This window comes from Trifolium pratense, linkage group LG6, assembly GCF_020283565.1.
Source record: "Trifolium pratense cultivar HEN17-A07 linkage group LG6, ARS_RC_1.1, whole genome shotgun sequence".
NCBI lineage: Eukaryota > Viridiplantae > Streptophyta > Magnoliopsida > Fabales > Fabaceae > Trifolium > Trifolium pratense.
Genome location: NC_060064.1, coordinates 37,565,885 through 37,586,615, shown reverse-complemented (window position 1 = coordinate 37,586,615; position 20,731 = coordinate 37,565,885). Strand labels below are relative to the sequence as shown.

Below are 20,731 nucleotides of genomic sequence, written 5' to 3'. Positions count from 1 at the left end.
TAATTGTTGACCCGTAAACATATGATCAAATTTTATTGTACTGAGAAAACAGGTACTGAGATAAAATGATATATTAAGGTGCTCAATTTAAACATTTACTAGCATATCATGAGTAAACAGAATCATTATTTCTATGGGGTATTATTTTGCAGCATACTGCTATCAGCGAACAGCACAACCAGTGTTACAAGACAGCAAAATTGAGGATACTTGAAATAAGCAAGAACTATCTGCAACATTCAATTCAATGAATGACATGTGCACTATATGTCACACTGACCTGGAATTGGTAGGGAGTTCAGATGTTTTGGCAGTTGGTTTTCCCTTGATCTAATGATAGGAAAAGTCCAAGAATCTATGATGGCTATACACATAATACTGTATACGGGTATAATAAGGTACGACGATACGTGAAACTTAAAGAAAAAGTAGACATCTGTCTCTCTAATAATTCCTTGATAAACTGTATAGTATTGTATACTCCGTTGATGCATGCCACTTTTGTTATATGTAACAAGTGTTGCGCGAATGTTTCCTGGAGGATGAGTATTCCTTCACGGGCATAAAAGTAAAGAATTTTACTAAGAAAGTTGTTTGGTTGATCAGTTTGACCGTTATGCACTCTTTGGGTATTGACTGCAAATGGGCAGTTTGCACAAAATTCTGACTACATGCTCTTTGTTTATACATGTAACTATGCAAGTTAATCACATTGATAAAACATACATAAAATCTTCTAACAATAAAATTTTTCAACATGCTTTACTTGTCTACTCTAGATGGTGTGTTCATCTGATTATCCTTGTCTCAAAAGTTTTGTAGGTGGGAAATTTTTATTCTTGTCTCATTTCAAGCGTTCAATCTCTTGGATTGAAAATTTGAGCTCCTGTTGGATGTTCAACCTTGAAGGAGATAATACAATGTCTTTCCATACAGATCCAGCTTCACAAGCTGGGTTAGGGGGTTTGTAGAGTTCATATATGGAGTTGGCATTTTCATTTAACTTTGCAACCCTCTTCAAACAGTCGAATTCATCTGGATCAACCAGCAAGGTCCTGTCTCTTTCTTTCCAACCTATCAACTTTACATTAGTTATAATGTCAGCAGTAGTAGATGTTGAATATACAAGAAAAAATAAGCCATTATAAATATTATTAATTTAATTTTTAGTACATCGGTATTAGAAATGGAAATATCAGCATATAGAATTTGTCATATGTTGCATACAAATTTCATCCATGACTGTAAATTGCAGAGAAGTAGGGAGGGATTCCATGTTTTATACTATTATGTACTGATGGTTTTAAATTTCGTAACTACGATTTTTATCAAGAATCATTTACACTCATTCTTGATTTCCAAGGGAATGAATATATTGTCAAGAGGAGCACCCTTGAGTTATCTATACCTCATTATGTTTTTGTCTTCTAAAGAAGAATAAGAGAGGGAAATGTGTACCTTGGCCGGGCCTTCCAATGCATTTGTGCAGTATAGACGGGCATTGTCTACTAGTTGACAATATGTCATAAATGCATCAGCAAATCTTTTGTGGGATTTCAATTGTGATCTTACTCTCACAGCTCTTCTACACATGATAGCTCTCCTGTTGAAATTCAAATATAGACATTAATCTCTAAGAGGAATTCATTCCTCTAACAAAGATACAAATTTGTGAGTAATATTGTCAAATGGAAAGATTGAAGATGACCTTATGCCTCTAACAACAGCAAGGTAAGCATCACACACTACTCCAACTAGCTCGATTCTATATGGTTTTCTCTTTTTTCCTTCAACTTGTTCAGGTTCCTCATCTTTAATTCTTTCCCAATAGTTTTCTGTTACGGTTCCATCGTCATTCACTCTGTAGCCAACTCCCATGCGGTAACGGCGGCGATGGACATTTCTAGCCATTGTGATTGTCTGCACAACAAATGGTACCCAAGAGAGTGTGCCGTCCATAATTACATCACGGCCTTCATTTAGTGCTGTTACTAGGAGGGATGATGCTGCATCTGTGGATGATTGGTGTACCTGTTTGGACCAACGACTCCATGATGCAAGAATGAAAAACATGTACAAAGCTACAGTTATGAAATGACTGCTGGATTTAGGACTGCACAGAAGAATGTATCCTACAATTTAAGTATATGTGTATGCAGTGTTCAAAAAGGTAAAATAAATAACTTATGATATTGTGTATAAATGGTTTCAACCTATATGTATATGTACTCTCGTTCATTCTTCAATTGTAGAAATAACTATTCTTTTTGTAGAAGTAACTTATATACACTCTCATGATAAAATTGAATGGAATGCAGGGTTCGAGCAGAGAAGTGTCTTAATGATCTCACCAATTCGGCTGTCTTAATCATGTCATGATGGCCTCTTGAACAAAGTGCTTTATAGATGACATCTGATTCTTTGAAGGCATCTGCTTCAATGACTACAGCATTTGCTGATGCTCCTGCCCAGAAAGGTCTGTTTAAATTTCATTCATAAATAAACAACATTAGGTTCTTATAACTGTTTATTTTGACGATTTTGTGACTAGTCTTGCACATCAAAAATCAAAAGCTATATAGTTAGTATAAATGATCTTTAATTTTGTTCAGAAACTGCAATTGCTTACTCTTTGAGAATATCTTTAAGTACTGTGCTCTTGCCAGCTCCCATACCACCCCCCATTAGAAGGAGGACTGGACTCCTGTCGCTGTGAGCTACAGGAGCCATTACCTCTGTACATTGAGAGTCATCATTTACTGCAATTCCCATTGCTTTCATCTCTTCTACTAATGTATTAAAAACACTTGCCACCTTCAGATTCTTCGCAACTCTCTCGAACCTCTGTTCCCTGTGAAAAGAATACTATTCACCTTGAAAAAAAGTAGCCCTTTTGAACATAATTGCAGATGTTTTGACAACAATGATAAGTGTAAATTGTTAGTGGTAGAAGAAATACATTGAAGATACTCATTGCTTGGTGCCTTTATTTTAAGGAATTAATACGAAGTATCGATTTATAAGATTAAAACTCTAACTTTCAATTGTAATATTTTATCTTCTAAATATTATCTTGACATAAATCATTTTACTATAGTTCTGCAATCTAATTCAAATCCAGTATAGTACCTATGGTTAGATTTTTTTTTTGTGACTAAACCTATGGTTACATAAGAAATGTATGGTTCTGCAATCTTTGTACTGTTTTTGATTAATGTGTTTTGTGGATTTTCTTTTACATAATTTTATCGCTCTTACTTGCATAAATGTAAATATTTGATGAGGGGTTTCAGAACTTTCTTTTATCGAAAAAAGATAAATTACTTGTTTCCTCGAATCTGAAAATGTAAACACAAAAATCTAAGAGGTACATGAACTTATTGATGTTAACAAGCAATTTGGTAAAGAATCTATTGAATGTATGAATACTATACTGAGTCTGAAATCACTTATTGATCCCCATTTACCTATTCATGTTCCATTGCATATGATTCTCAAATATTTTAAAAAGATGGTATGCTTAGTGTTCCTAGAGATTAATAGAAACACACACCTAGTAGCTGCCATAACTATGTGCTTTAACTTCTTTTTAGGCTCTGAATTTTCCGAGCTCAACACCTGCAAATTAAGTCCAAAAAATCTCAGTCTTACGGATTTGAATCTTCTACAACTGCAGCACCGTGCAGTAGCCGTTTACAAATGCAATTTAATGAATTATTAAACATGTGAATGTCTTTAAGCTTTAGAGTGTGTTATGTGTAATGTTAATTCTCCTCTTATACCTGACTTATCAATATATCACAATGGTTCCAATGAAATCCAAAGTAACTAAGAATGCATCTCTCAAATTCCTCTACCAGCTTCACATAAAGTGAATCAGCATCTGGTTCATTCTCAAAGTAAGCATATATATCATCTTCAAATCCATCACATTTGCTTATATATTCAGAAGCCAATCTACATAGATCAGGACAGACTCTCCTATCTTTGAACCCCATTTGCCTAGCTGCAACAAATCAAACAACATTACACATAGATCCATTCATATTAATTTCTATAAAAAATTTCAATTTCCAAATGATAAAATATTAGTGGATCCATCCATGCATGTAATTGAAAAGAATACATATTTTTTTTACCTACGTAATGAGAGAACCTTTCAAGCTTTGGGGTATGATGACCTCCACGTGATAATCTTAAACGTGGGATAATCTTTTGATCTCTAATCTGTTTGAGACGATAATGCAATATTATGACAAATATCAACCCAATAGATGATGCTGCCATGATCTGTGTAAAGCTGGGTTTGACATTATAATCTGAATAATAACATTTGAGGTGTGTGAGGAATATAAATAATTAATCATATAACATACTATATATTTTACATTGCTATAGGAATTTATAGAAACAATGATGAAACTTGAGTCAGTTTTTGTGTATTACCTCTATCTATGTCCATAAATCAAAGACTAAGAAACCACAAAAGGTGTAATGAAGGATAAATAATTCTTTGTCTTAGGATTTGTTTTTTGTTTTGTTTTGTTTTTCGTTTTGAAGGTTTGATTCTGTAGTTGATAGATGAAGGAAATTCTTCACTCATGTGGCCTTTGTCGTTGGAGAATGTTGTAAAGTTGACATGTGGATCAACAACTTTGCATGGTACTAATGGCAAGGGTAAAATGAAGTTTTTTTTGCTTCTTTTTTTATTTATTTTTTTATTGCATAGTGTTTCATTGTGTTACTACTAATTATACCATCAACATTGTAAGTCAAATTGAAAATTAAATTTAATATAATTAAGTCTTTTTATCTAATCTAAATTAAAGATAAACACCCAAAATATAATTAAGTATACAAATTAAAAATGGGTCTTGCTAACGAGTGCCCCCGGGGCACTCTTTAAGCATTCCATTAAAAGAAACTTTTTATTCAAAAAATTAAACACTCCAATTTCCAATGCGTTGACTTCACGCATTTCCATAAAAATTCTATAAAAAACTTACTATTTAAGGGCTTAAAGAGTGTCCCGGAGGCACTATTTAGCATTTGCCATTAAAAATTTATTGCGATGATTATAAAAAATTAACAAAATTTATAGGAGAAAGAGAAATTACGATAGCAAAAGTAACAAATTTTATTAGTTGTCTTGATGTGTAAGAAGATTTTTTTGTTACTAAATGTGTAAAATGTTATAAAAAAAGTCAAGTAAAAAGAAATGTATTATTATCGCGTCATACTTACAAGTATTTTTTTTTTTCACTTAAATACTTACAAGTGTTTTAAAGACAATGTTTAAGGATAAAAAAAAGAGTTTAATTGTTGTGCACCGTCAGTGTAATTTTTTTTTACACATACATCCAATAATACTTTGCCACATTATTTAATGAATGTGACATATCATGTGTTTTTAATTACCATACATGATGTGTCGGTATATTATTGGACGCATGTGCAAAATAACTTTATACCGACGGTGCATATTTTTATTTCTTTTTTGCTTTTTTTTTTTAAATAAATCTTTAATTTTATGAAAAAATGTAAATAATATAAGTAGCTCGTTATTTTTATTTCTGTTTTGTATTGATGTATCTCAAGTAAAATGTTGGATTAAGTGTTTGGAAAATTATAGAAATTCTGAATTTTGTAATGTTATTGTCAATGCTGAAATTTTTTCCGTAAAACAGAGATTGAATTTATGTTTGCTAAAAAATGTCAAATTTCCGTAGGAGTTTTTTTTATAATACGAGTCCATATAAATGGACACAACAAACATGGGGTTTGCTTATAAATATTTTAAGATTAATTATTTTTGATAGTATTGTAAAATAAACAACTGAGTCACATGCTCCAGTACAAGTATTTTTTTTTTCTTGAGGGTAAGTTAACTCATTTTTTTTTTCTTGAGGGTAAGTTAACTCATTTTTTTTTATGACACATCTAAAAAAGTGGAATAAAGAGACATTTGGAAATATTTTTAAAAGAAAGGGGGAACTGTTGAGCAGACTAAATGGGATTCAGAAAAGCTCCAACTACGGGTATAGCATCTTTCTTGAGAATTTGGAAAAAGAGTTACAAGACCAACTTGCCGTCACCCTTTATCAAGAAGAGTATCTTTGGTTTCAAAAATCTCGAAGCATATGGGTTTCTGATGGTGATCGCAATACCAAGTACTATCATTCAAAAACCATTGTTAGAAGGAGACGCAACAAGATCATTTCTCTTCGTAGTGATGACAGATCATGGGTTGATGATCCAGAAATTCTAAGAGACATGGTGCAGAATTTTTATATTAACTTATTTAAAGAGGAAGAAGATGTTCGTGATCCGATTGTCTCTTGGACGACTTACCCAACGAACATGGAAGCTCATCATAATGCTCTAAGTGGTCAGATACACTTTGATGAATGTAAAAAAGCCCTTTTTGAGATGGAGCCTCATAAAGCTCCAGGAGAGGATGGCTACCCTGCACTCTTTTTTCAACAATGTTGGGACACCGTGGCAGACTCTCTTTTTCGGTATGTTAACCAGGTTTGGATTAACCCTTCTCTTATCTCTTCGATAAATAATACTCTGCTTGTGTTAATCCCTAAAGTTGACAAGCCTGAATTTGTTTCTCAATTTCGTCCTATTGCATTATGTAATGTGGTCTATAAAATTATTACTAAAGTTATTGTTAATAGAATTAAGCCAAAGTTGGATGAAATTATTTCACCGTATCAATCCAGCTTCATTCCCAGGCGCACCATTCACCATAATATTATTGTGGCTCAAGAAATGGTGCACTCAATGGCTAGAATGAAAGGTAATAAGATGTTTATGTCCATTAAAATTGATCTTGAAAAAGCATATGATCGCCTTAATTGGAATTTTGTTAAAAATTGCTTGGAAGAGTGTAAGTTCCCTCCTAGTCTTGTTAACATTATACAACATTGTATTTCTTCTCCGTCGTTTAAAATTTTATGGAATGGTGATAAGACAAATACTTTCACGCCTACAAGAGGCATTCGACAAGGTGACCCTTTGTCTCCCTACCTTTTTGTCATTTGTATGGATCGACTGTCTCACATGATTGCCGATCAGGTGGAGGCTCAGTATTGGAAACCAATGCGCGCAGGTAGGTATGGTCCTCAAATATCTCATCTTCTTTTTGCTGATGACCTTCTCTTGTTTGCAGAGGCCTCTATTGAGCAAGCTCATTGTATCATGAATTGTCTTGATATCTTTTGTAAAGCTTCAGGGCAAAAGATTAATAGTCAAAAGACTGAGATCTACTTCTCAAAGAACGTTGATCAACACCTCAGGGAGGAAATTTTAAATCACACAGGTTATACTCGGGTCAATAATATAGGCAGGTATCTGGGGGCAAATATTTCCTCAGGAAGAACTACTAGGGGAAAGTTTAACAACATCATTGACAAAATTCGAAACAGATTGAGTGGTTGGAAGCAACAATGTCTGAGCTTTGCTGGTAGGCTTACTCTTTCTAAATCAGTTTTGAGCTCCATTCCTTACTATCATATGCAATATGCCAAGCTCCCTAAGACTCTTTGTGACGAGATGGAAAAAATTCAAAGGAACTTTTTATGGGGAGAGACAAGTCAATCTCGCAAACCTCATTTGGTGGGATGGGATGTTTGTTGTCTTCCTAAGAATGAGGGTGGGTTAGGCATTAAGAGACCTCATTATATGAATAATGCATTCCTCATGAAGATGCTTTGGAACCTTATCAACAATCCAGATGACCTTTGGTGTAAGGTTCTCTACGGTAAGTATGGAAGAAATGATGATCTTAGAGTGATCATACATTCTCAACCTTACGATTCTCCTTTATGGAGAGCTTTAACAGGTATTTGGGATCAATTTCAACAGAATATTGTTTGGCAGTTAGGAGATGGTAATAATATCAATTTCTGGTTGGACAAGTGGATGCCGGGTGGAAATTCTCTTTTTTCCACAACTAATCAATCTTTTATTGACACAACACTCTCAGTGAGGGAAGTGGTAACCCCCTCAGGAGATTGGGATTATGATTTCCTTATTTCTAACTTGCCTTCTAACTTTGTTTTTCAGGTCCTTGCCCTCCCTGCGCCTACTGACACAGACGGCCGAGATAGTATTGGGTGGGGAGGAACTACCACTAGGGATTTTACGGTTCAGAGTGCCTATGTTTCTCAGAGTGCTAGGGGTCAAACCATTGAGGGAGACTGGAAGGCCTTGTGGGGCTTGAAAGGACCTTATAGAATTCAAACTTTCATGTGGATAGCTGCTCATGAGCGTCTGCTCACTAATTATCGTAGGAGCAAATGGGGTGTTGGTATTTCCCCCACGTGCTCCGAGTGCAATAGAGACGATGAAACCACTCTTCATGTCTTACGTGACTGCCCCAAAGCAATCCAAATTTGGATTAGGTTGGTCCCTTCCAATCAAATTACTAATTTCTTCTCCTTTAATTGCAGGGATTGGATCTTCAAGAATATCAACTACCAGCTAAAAGGAATTCAAAAGAGGAAATGGACAACTACCTTTTTAGTGGCTTGTTGGCACATATGGACATGGAGGAACAAATCCATTTTTGAGGATGATTTTCAGCGTCCATCCAATCCAACCTACATTATCCTTAAAATGGTTGATGACATAGACAATTGTAACCACCATTCTATGAATATTAGCCATGGAAACACCATTTTCATAGGCTGGAAAAAACCTCAAGAAGGGTGGGTTAAACTTAATTGTGACGGAGCATATAAGGATACTCTAGAGCTAGCTGGGTGCGGTGGTCTCTTGCGTGACTCTAATGGAAGATGGCTAACAGGGTACTCTCGCAAAATTGGAACTTGTGATGCTCTTAGTGCTGAGATGTGGGGGATGTACTTGGGTATGCAGCTCGCGTGGAGAAATGGTTTTCACCACCTTCAGGTGGAAAGTGACTCAAAAATCTTGGTAGACATGATAATGGGGAACGTGAAAATCAATGGTAAACCGCCTATTTTGGTGTGTCGCATTCAAGAGCTTTTGAAGTTGAATTGGCAGGTGCAGTTCAAACATACATGGCGGGAGGGAAATAGAAGTGCTGATTGGCTGACTAATTTTAGCTTTTCTATAAATTCTTTCCAAATTCATGTAATGGAGACTCCTCCTAGTGGGATCTCAAATCTCCTTTTTGATGACATTTCTGAGGCTTGCATGCCTAGGAACATTCGTGTAACCATATAGTTTTCTTTTTCTTTTTGGGCTTCGGCCCTCTTTCTCTACCAAAAAAAAAAAAAGAATGCGGAGAATAATAAAATATTCTTGAGGCTAGAATGTAATACAGATGTTTTAGCAAGATTATGATTGATTTTATTGGTTTGTCTTATGTAACATCCTTCACGCGAAGTTATATAGAGTATTTGCTATTTATTTTGGCTTTGTTATGGCGTGAGACTTTGGATTTTAGATTTATGGAGTTGTGAGGTTACTCAGACTCTAAGGTGTTGATTAAGTTGTTGGAATTAGACATTGCGTTTATTATTTCCTCCGTTTTTTTAAGTGTTGCTTTTCGTTGGATTTAACGTTTTAAAATAACTGTCATTTTGGTATATTTAGGGTACGATTTATCAATTATATTCTTTGGCAAATATTTTTTTTTAATAAAACTAATTAATGCTATATATTTGTAAAACTAATTTTTTTTTTTGGGTGCTTAATGCAGTTTTACCCCCCCCCCCCCCCCCCCCCCCCGTTTTGAAAAATTCGGAATTTTACATCCCTATTTTAAAACCGTGATTTTACCCACTATTTTATAATTTGTTCGATTTTGCCCCCCATCAAAATTCTGCACAAAATCTGCTTCTGAGCCTCAAGTTCAAAGCTTCGTACAAAACTCAATTTGGATCAATAATTTACCAAACTAGTACCGAAACGACCGCAATCGAGTTAGTTTTCCACATAATCAAACTCCACTAAATTTGGAGTTGCAAAGAGAGATTAATTATCGTTTTAGTGAAGGTCTGTCCAAATTAATTATCGTATGAAACTACTACTGGTATTTTCGTCATGCCTCTCACCCTGTAGCTCATTTTTGAATAGTATTTACATTTATGGAAAGCTAACGAAATTAACCTTGTTGGCATTTCAATTTCGTCGAATTTGGAGTTACAATGCGTTCGGTAGACAATGTTGAATTTGAAGGTCAGAAGTATATTTCTGCAGAATTAGTAATTAGACAGACCTTCACTAAAACGGTAATTAATCTCTCTTTGTAACTCCAAATTTAGCGGGGTTTGATTATGTGGAAAGCTAACTCGATTACGGTCATTTCGGTATCAGTTTTGTGAATTATTGATCCAAATTGATTTCTGTGCGAAACTTTGAAGTTGAAACTCGAAAGCAAATTTTGGGGGGGGGGGGGGGGGGGGGGGGGTAAAATTCCGTATTTCAAAATAGGGGGGTAAAATTCCGTATTTTAAAATAGGGGGGTAAAATTCCAATTTTTTCAAAACAGGGATTAAAACTGCATTTAAGCCTATATTAAATTTATTGGAAAGAGAAAGTGTGTGAAAAAATTAGGAATATTAAAATAAGGGTATAATAGAAAGATAATGTGCAAAAATCCACTTTCTTAATTTGATGTTAGTATTCTAAAACGACACTTAAAAAAAAAACGGAGGGAGTATGAGGCCGTTTGTTACCAATCACTTATTTTATAAAAATAATCACTTTTAAGAATATTGTTTCTGTTTGTTATAGATTATAAAAATAATCAAAAGTTAAAAATAATAAAAAAATAACTAAAAATAAATAATATATTTTTTTAGCTTCTCAAACGGACCCCATATCAATTTTTATTGGAGTATTAAATGAAAAACAACAACTAACATCGGAGTATTAAATGTCTCACTTAATTAATGAATAAGATTCAATAGTGATATAAACCTTCCCCTATGTCTAGCAACTAACATCTACAAAGGAATTTATTTCAAATTCTTTTATGCCTAACACTTTCTAAATAAAAATATTAGTTTCGAAGTTTAAAGTCGAAAATATAACACATAAATAGTAAAAATCTGTTAAGCAAACTAAAGTTCATCCTTGTGAAAACGTTGGTTTCAACTAGACTATGGTATAATCTAGCTAGTTCAAACTAACAAACGTAATTAGCCGATTTTTTATTGAACTGACCAGTTTTATTCATTTTTTATAATATTGACAAAAAAATTTGTCTGTCGTTTGATTTTAAAAATGAATAAAAGACATCACAAAGTAAGGAGTGAGAGATTGAAGAACCAGATGTGTTTATATTCAAACTGATTTAAATAAAAACCGCAAATAAAAAAAAAAAAATGAAAACCACTTAAAAACAATTTTTATTGGATTTTTTCTAATCTTCTTTTGTTTTTTCAAATGAATTTCAACAATCCAATGCATGGAAAATTACTATAAGCCACCAAAAATGAAAATAATCGTTTTCTGGCACGTGTAGAAGAAAGTGGAAAGGAGACGATATCCGGATTGTTGAATAATATTGCATGCGGTGATTATATGGGAATATATAGTGAATTCAAACATGCATAATAAGCATTTCTTCATGTTTGCGTCAAAAAAAGGCGCTAAGTTATTATTATTTTGTTTTTTTGACACTTATGTTTGTTTTGATAGATTTATGAGAGAGAGAAATAAAGAAGAGAGAAATAGTAAAGAAATAAGGTATTTCTTTAGTTTGGATAAAGGGAGAAATAAGGAGAGAGAGAAATTTTTTAGGTGGGTCCCATGCCAAAAGAAATCTCTCCTCAATAGGTGAGATTTGTGAATTGAAGGAGTGGAGAGATGCATTTTCCCACAATGTCCTTCTCCTTATTTTATTTTTTTTAGTTTTAATATTCAACTTTATTTTTTATTTTTTTAAATATGAAGGATAAATTAGTCTTTTTCATTTTTATTAATTTCTCTCTATTCATATTTCTACTCATCCTCTTCTCTATTTCTATTCATCCAAACAATATAGAATTTCCACTCAACTTCTCTCTTATTTCTATCTTTTTTATTTCTCTCTTCACTATTTCTTTCTTTCCTATTTCTTTGAACATCCAAACACAGAGGCGCTATGTTATGTTAGTTGAATAAAATCCAAAATATTTTTATTTGAATTTATAGTCCGTTTGGATTGATTTATTTTTGAGCTTATGCGAAAAAGCTTATGCAAATAAATAAAATTTTATTCAATATTATAAGTTTTTCAGGTGGTTTATGAGAAAACAACTTATAAAGATATAATTTTTTTACACGTATAAGGATATAATTTTTGTTAGTTAAAACTTATAAATTAACATAAAAATTTATTTATTTGCATAAACTATTTTCATAAGCTCAAAATAAGTCAAATTCAAACGGATTCTTAATTGATACTTCCTCCGTCCCAAAATATAAGAGAAAATTGGTCAAAGAAAATTGATGTATTTGGTTTAGAATTTGGACTAAATACATCAATTTTTGTTGACCAATTTTCCCTTATATTTTGGGACGAAGGGAGTATATGAAAATATTGTAAAACTATTTTATATATGCATATTATAATCATTACTATGACCTTTAGATATTTGAGACTATATTTTAGAAACAACTGTATAAGATTACACCATGATATAATTTTGGCTTAATTAAGTCCCTTATCGTTATTTTAGGTTTTAAGTTGGTCTTTATCTTTTAAAAGTTTCAAGTTGGTCCCTTATCTTTTCTGCAGGTTTCATGTTGGTCCCTCCCGTAAAATTTTTCACTACTACCGTTAAATTTGGACACGTGGCAAACGGAAACCACACTTGGAAAGATGACACGTGTCCAAATTTAACAAGAATAAGGGACCAACTTGAAACTTTTAAAAGATAAGGGACCAACTTAAAACATAAAATAAAGATAAAGGACCAAAAGTACAATTAAGCCTATAATTTTATTAGCACAAAAAGTGTTACACTCATTTTTCAGTCACTTTACTCACATTCAATAAAAATGATTTAATCTTCTACATCATATTATAAATAGGAAAATGCTAAACGGTGCCCCGGAGCACTGGTTCAGGATATCAAAATGGAAATTTTATCTTGAAAATTGTGAATTCAATACCATAAAAATGTAAAAAATTATTATCTCTCATCATTAATTTTGTTCTTTCTTTCTTTTTATAGTATGTTTAAATGGCCCTTTATTAAAGCTACCCTCACTACTATGGGCTTTCCTAGCAGATTAGTCCAAACTATTATGAGGTGTGTCTCTACCGTGTCTTTTTCTGTATTGGTCAATGGCCAGCCATCTCCCAAGTTTAGTCCCTATAGGGGAATCAGACAAGGCGACCCCCTTTCCCCATATCTCTTTATTCTATGTGCCGATGTTTTATCTAGAATGATCACTTCTAAACAGGACTAATCCTTTATCAATGGTATAGCCTTAGTTCGGAATGCTCCTAAGATCTCTCACTTATTTTTTGCAGATGATAGCATAGCATTATCTTTTGTAAAGCTAATCAAGAAGAAGCTACCCATCTAAAGGATGTTTTTGAAGAATACCAAAGAATTTCTGGGCAAAAAATAAACATGGATAAGTCTGAGATGACCTTCAGCCCCAATATACATCAAAGTATCAAAAACAGCTTTCAAGAGATTTTACCGTTTCCTATCACGAACAACATCACCAAATACTTGGGCATGCCTACTCAAATTGGGCACTCTAAACAGGCAGTTTTTAATTTTATTATGGAAAGAATCAGAAATAAGCTTAAAGGATGGAAGGAAAAACATCTTTCCTTTGCCGGTAGAGGAATCCTCATCAGTGCTGTGATCCAGGCGCTACCCACATACACTATGAGTTGTTTCTTGCTACCTAAGACTATGTGTGAGAAAATTGAAAAGGCCATCTGCAGATTTTGGTGGGGTAGTAAAGAAGGACTACACAAAATTCACTGGAAAGCTAGAAGTGAACTTTTTAAAGCCAAGTTTGAGGGTGGACTGGGATTCAGAGACATGCACATGTTCAACATGGCCATGCTGGCCAAACAAGTTTGGAGACTTCAAACTGATCCTGATTCTCTCTTGAGTCTTTGCCTAAAAGCCAAGTACTACCCTACTCAGTGGCGTCCCTGAGTTTTCGGGGGCTCTGTGCGAAATATGAAAGTGGGCCTTTAATAAAAAAAAACGTAACTTTTTTTTATAAAAAAATCATCATCGATTTAAATTGCAAATAACATAAAATTATAATCATTCTTGTAATAACATAAAAAAGATCCATAGTCTAACAATAACAACAAAATACATTATAGTTACTTTGCTTATAAAAAAAAATTCTCTTGCTACTTAAATCGGCTCATTCTTGCTGCATTTTTTGAAGCAAATTCATCAATCAAGTCTTCATATTGTATGTCATCCAAGAGATTATTCTCAATTGCTATCAATGCTAAGCCGTTAAGTCTTTCTTGTAACATGGTAGACCGCAAGTAAGACTTCAACAACTTCAATTTTGAAAAGCTTCTTTCTGCAGAGGCAACTGTCACAGGAATAGTTAATAAAATTCTATATGCAATAATTGTATTAGGAAAACAATTCATGCCTTTCAAAAAATTTAATATATCAATAGGCCCCATCTTTCCTCCAGGCAACATATTTCTTAGTAACCTTAACTCCACACATAGTTCTTTCCCAACAACATCAAACTGCTCATTATGTTTCAACCTTTCCTCTAAATTACTACAACAAGAGTTCAAAGTTGCATCATCCAACAATTGTAAATTTTGAGAACTAAACAAGAAACCAAAAGTACTTTCATATTGTTGGTATTGCTCAAACCTCGTTTTAAGAGATACAACAGCTTGATCAACAAGGTAAAGAAAATAATTAACCCTAAAAGATTCCTCTTCAGATAGCTCAACTGACGCGGTACTCAAATTCTCATCAAATTGTCTTTTTCTTTGAATTTTACGCTTTTGAGAAAATACTGGATCAATGTTCAATTCAAGAGCAATTTCCGTAGCATAATTCAAGGCATTTTTAAAACCAGTTTCTCTATATTCCTCAAAAAATGAAATCAACCCCTTTATTTTTTCCATAGCAAAATCAATAAGCATATCACTTGACTGTAAGAGTTTGCTAACCGTATTAATTGCAAATAATATTTCATACCAAATAACTATCGCCACTAAAAACTTAAAATCACCAAGTTCATTTGTTGCTAAGGATTTGGCTTCACTTTCTATTTTAGAATCTGAATCATTTTCCGACACTTCAAGTAAAGCTTCTCTAAAATCTGACATTTGAAGTCTTATAGCTTTGACACTATCTATATGACTCTCCCAACGAGTGGATGACAATGATTTCGGAGTCAACCCTTTTACATTATCTTTTAAAATTTGCCATCTCTTGGTAGAATTGGCAAAAATAGTATAAATGCGTTGAACAACTCCAAAAAATTCTTTAGCTTTGCGACAAGAGTTTGCCATATCACACAATACCAAATTGAGACTATGACAACCACAAGGAGTATAAAAGGCTCTTGGATTTATATCTAAAAACCTCTTTTGTACACCTTGATGTTTTCCTTTCATATTCGACCCATTGTCATAACCTTGTCCTCGCACATCAAATAGGTCTAGATCAAGCTTTTTCAATTCATCTTGTAAAACATCAAAAAGACCCTGCCCTGTTGTATCATCCACATTCAAAAATCCTAAGAAAGATTCCTCAATCCTATTTGAAGAAACATTCACGTATCGTATTATCAAAGACATTTGTTCTTGATGACTAACATCAGGGGTACAATCAAGTATCACTGAAAAATACTTTGCTTGTTTTATTTTTCTAATAATTTCATTTTTAATTTCAGAAGCAAGCAAAAGTATTAGTTCATTTTGGATTCTATGCCCAAGATAGTGAACATGAAGATTGTCATCTGTAATACGTCTTACATGTTCTTGGACAATTGGGTCAAATTCAGCTACCATTTCAATTAAACCTAAAAAATTACCATTGCTATTTTGGTACAATTTCTCATTATGACCACGGAAGGCCAAATTTTTTCTACCAAGGAATTTCACTATTGAAATAATTCTTTTTAAAACATTTTTCCAGTGATCCTTTTCTTTATCAATCAATATTTGAATTGATTTATCAATAGTTTGAAAATTTTTCAACTTTTGACGCAACTCATACCAAGTAGTCATATTCTTAACATGTTCCATGCAAGTCTCATGCTCTTTCAGTCTTTGATTAACATGTATCCAATCACTAAAACCCTCATTTACTAATTGACCAATAGTAATCCCACTTTTAAAAACTTTACAACAAAAGCAAAATACTCTATCAAGCTCTTTTGAATAAACAAGCCAATCCCTATCACATGTCTCTCCATTTGGCAAAACTCTAGTATACCAATTAGCTAAAAAGCGTCTAGAAAATTTATCCTTAGGACCCTTCACAATAGAACAATCTCTTTTAGGACCTTTTGTAACTAACAAATCTCGCATTCTAGAATCAAGAGAATCCCAAATAGTTGGATCAAATATATCATAACCAATATCATTCACATCAACATTTTCGGCACGAACAATTTCATTATCATCATCAACATTTTCATTTTCAACATCAACACTTTCATTATCATCAACAACATTTTCAACATCAATATTATTATTAACATTTTCAGCATTTTCAATATCAACAGTTTGAACATCAACAATATCAGCATCAATATTTTCAACATTTTGTGGTTCTTTTATAATAAATTTTTCGATAGCTCCTGATTGAGATTGAGTTAATTTCTCAAGTCTTATCTTTTTCTTACGCTTTACATATCCACAATCATATTTCCTACCCTTAGGAAGTGACTTAGGAGGCATTGAGGGAAAAAAATAGAACCTGAAAATTCTCACTGTTCTGGATCGATTCCGCAGGACCGCAACATTGAAGTAGAACCAAATAGACAACATTGAAGTTGAACCGGTAAAAAAAGAAAAAAAGAACGTAATTAGCAATTAAAACAATCCAAATAGAACAACACATTATCAAACCAAATAGGACAATAAACATTAAAACATTATCATGTTGAAACTAGGAATCTCCGGCCGGAAGGAATCACATGTTTACATAGAATGGGAGTAGGATTTGTGATTAACATTATAGCTAAGCTACTATAGTTTCAGCATTAGTGGAAATTAAAAGAAAATCAGTAGCAAAATTAACACTATTGGTAATTATACTGCATAACTACAGTACGGCTATTGGTAATTAACTAATTATATGGGAACAAAAATTTGATAGGTGCAAAAATTTGAAAGAGTTATGCATGTTGTATGTGACAACAAGTACTTTTTTAACAGAACAGTTTCCAAAATTCCCTTTTCTTGAGATTTTGAAGTTAAGCTATTGCAAAATGTCTGAGAGAATTAATATTTCAAGTGTTCGACTTAAGGTGTTGAAGTTATCACATTGCTATAACTGGAAGGAGGTTAATATTGATGCTCCAAATCTATTGTCATTTGGATATATATGTCATGGTGCTTCAGAACCTACTATATCTTTTTTGAGAAATTCTAGTCAATTGGAAGTCAATATTTGGATACACGTTGATTATACTGCATAACTACAAATTATATGGGAACACTATTGGTATCATTACTAGAATAGCAAAATTAACTTTGGGACAAAGAGAATGATGGGAATTGGGAATTGAGAAACACAATTAAAATAGCAAAATTGTGATTTTACATTGCAAATTTTAGAAACCCTAACTTGTAAAATTTAGTTTTTACCTTTGAGAATAGAAGGAAGGAGGTTAAGTGGTTAACCGACGTCTGGTGATGGTGGCTGTAACGACCCAATTTTCGTATTATTATTTTTATGTGTTAAAATATTTTATTTTAACGTGGCATTTTAATTAAGTTAATAACTTGAGTTATTTATCGAGTACTTTAGTTATTAAGCGAATGGTGAGAGTTAACGCGTTATTGGGCCAAGCCAATTGGGCTTGAGGCCCAATGGGCCTTGTGAGTGTGAGGGGGCGCCCATAAGGGCATAGTGAGGAAGAGAATTCATTTCTCATGTTCCTTTTGTGTTCTTGAGAGGAGAAGAGAGAGCTGGAGGAGCTAGGGCAAGAAGGAGAGCTAGGGATTCGAGATCTTCGTCGTGTTTTCTTCGAATCCAGGTAAGAGAGTAGATTTCATATTCGTGGGTGACTCGAGGAAGGGGAGAATGTCGATTTCTCCTCACCCGAACTTCCTCCACCCCATTTTCGTTTTAGCTTAGAACGGATTTTCTTGATGGAAATCGTTCCTAAGGTTCTTAATATGTTTAACATGCTTTTAACATGATTAATGAACGAAAATAATGGTTAAAAACGAGTTTTCTTATGGATTAAACTCAAGAACTTTGTGTTCTTGAGAGTTTTGATGAAAAAGTGTCAATCTTTACTTTTTCGATGTTTATGGCGTAGATCTGAGAAATGAACTGTCCTTTTGTGTTTAGATATACTTGTTGCACTTGAATATGAACTTATTTGGGGTTTATAACATGAAAAATGACTTATGTGAGAGTTTTGAGAGTTTAGAGTTTGAAATGAGAAATGTAGAAAATTGTTATCTATGAGGTCTGAACCTTTACGTGCAATTTTGACCTCTTTTCGTTGCGAACTGGTTTTAGTGGCCAACATAAAAGTTGTAGCCCTGTTTGTTAGCTTTCCAACGAGTATATGTGCGTCTCCATTGGACTTTCGTAGCCCAAGTTATGATCGTTGCAATGAGAGGCTGTCCAGTAAATTCCGCCTGAAACGGCAGAGCAGTGAGCAGCCATCCTTTCTGATGTTTTTCCGCCCCAGGCGTAAATATTTCCGCCCCAGGCGTAAATACTGCAGTTTGCACCAGTTTTTCATCTGCGATCTTCCTTTGCATGTAGTTTCGAATCAGTGTCTTATTCTTACATGATTGTTGATGATTGTTGATGATTGTTAATGCTTGTTGATGCTTGTTGATGCTTATAATGATTGTTAATCATGTATGAAGTATAAATGAAGAATATTAAGGTGTTAATTAACTTAATAAAGAAGGATATTAGGATTATGTTATTCTAATAAAGAAGTATATCGAATTATTTTATTCGATAAAGAAGGATATTAAGGTATAGTGTTATCTTAATAAAGAAGTAATGTTGGATAGTGTTCCACATTAGTAAAGGAAGAGCTTAATGCTAATTAAAATGAATGTGAAGCATTAGATTGCATTAGGGATTATGTGTGCATTTTATTATAAATGATGTTTGACACATACTTGGTAAATGTTGATTGTTAATCCGTATGTGAGTAGCAGAGTCCGTCATGACTATAAAATGAACAACGCAGAGTCCGTCATGACTATAAAATGAACAACGCAGAGTCCGTCATGACTATAAAATGAACAACGCAGAGTCCGTCATGACTATAAAATGAACAACGCAGAGTCCGTCATGACTATAAAATGAACAACGCAGGGTCCGTCATGACCATAATCTGAACCGTGTATTTGTGGTGTTAGATTACATTAGGAACTTTATGTGTATTCCTATTTGTAATTGAGTTATGTGTATTTGTTGATGTTTTGGTATTGTCCGAGACGACGTGAAACTATATGTTTGGTGTATTTTGTGGATGATTGATTAGGTGATAAATGAAGTATATGCATGATATATGAATATGCATGAATGATGGTGATGTATATGTATAATGTATGATTATGCATGTTTTTATGAAGAAGTGTTTAAGTACAATTTACTTACACTTGTATTATTTTGAGTATGTTATCTAACTCTCTTTTATGTGTTATGTGCTGGACCGTTGGGGGTCCAGATTTTACAGGATTTTGTGGTATTCGATGTCGAGTCGTCGGTGAAGCTCCGCTCTGATTGTGACACGGGAAAGGGTTTTATATTGTATATAAAGTCTATTGTCTAGGTTGCTTTGTATAATCAATAAATGCATTAGTTGATTTAACATTTGTATAAACAAGTATTTTTACTAATTAACTACATTAGTATTATTTTGATAGAGGAGTGTAATACTCGAACCGATATTCAATAAATTAAATGTGATTTTCCGTTGCGTATTTTGAAAAAGATTTTACTAAGGTAGAAATATATAAATAATGGGTTTGGGTGTTACAATTGGTATCAGAGCAGGTCGTCTTCGGACTGTGTGGGTTATGTGTCGATCAGAGCAGGTCTGTGCAGTCAGACCAAGTGAGTATTGTGTGTCAGTCGTGTTTGTCTAACAATTTTGTGTTGTTTGTTTTGTGAAATCATTCATGTTGTTCATTTAGGAACTATGAGTGGTGTGAATTGGATTAGATTATCCATTCTTCTTGTGAGTAGATGTGTGAGTATTATACTTCTATGTTTATAATAGTTGTATATGCGTAGAGTTTAACCTTTTTGTAGTTTAAACTTGATGGATTGATGCTTATTGCTAATTGTTGATGATCCGGCATGATATAAAACTGCATGTGACGATCCGGCATGATATAAAACTGCATGTGGTAATGATTTGAAATAATTTTAAAAACTAATATTATTTCTTGAAGATTTTGGTGAAAATATGGAGTTATTTTCTTTTGGGTGAGTGAAAATTAATTTTCAAAATGGTGAGAAGAGTAGGATATTAATGTGTCCTGATATGTGTTTGTTATATGTTTGTTTATAACATGTGCTAGATGATTACTAGGCATTTGAATTGCTATGCGTTTTATGAGTAA

At 33.4% G+C, this 20,731-nt stretch overlaps 2 protein-coding genes across 2 annotated transcripts; both read right to left on the bottom strand.

Annotated features, from left to right (window-relative positions):
• Positions 1-844: 844 nt before the first annotated feature.
• LOC123892219 (calmodulin calcium-dependent NAD kinase-like) lies at positions 845-4,287 on the bottom strand. The gene is made up of 8 exons (XM_045942032.1): positions 4,140-4,287; positions 3,783-4,006; positions 3,554-3,618; positions 2,630-2,851; positions 2,352-2,478; positions 1,709-2,031; positions 1,459-1,603; positions 845-1,081 (listed from the first exon to the last, which is right to left on the bottom strand). The coding sequence occupies exons 1-8, from the start codon at positions 4,285-4,287 to the stop codon at positions 845-847; spliced, it is 1,491 nt and encodes a 496-aa protein (XP_045797988.1).
• Positions 4,288-14,317: 10,030 nt separating this feature from the next.
• LOC123892218 (zinc finger MYM-type protein 1-like) lies at positions 14,318-16,483 on the bottom strand. Its single transcript, XM_045942031.1, has 2 exons — positions 16,152-16,483; positions 14,318-16,037 (listed from the first exon to the last, which is right to left on the bottom strand). The coding sequence occupies exons 1-2, from the start codon at positions 16,481-16,483 to the stop codon at positions 14,318-14,320; spliced, it is 2,052 nt and encodes a 683-aa protein (XP_045797987.1).
• Positions 16,484-20,731: the final 4,248 nt, after the last annotated feature.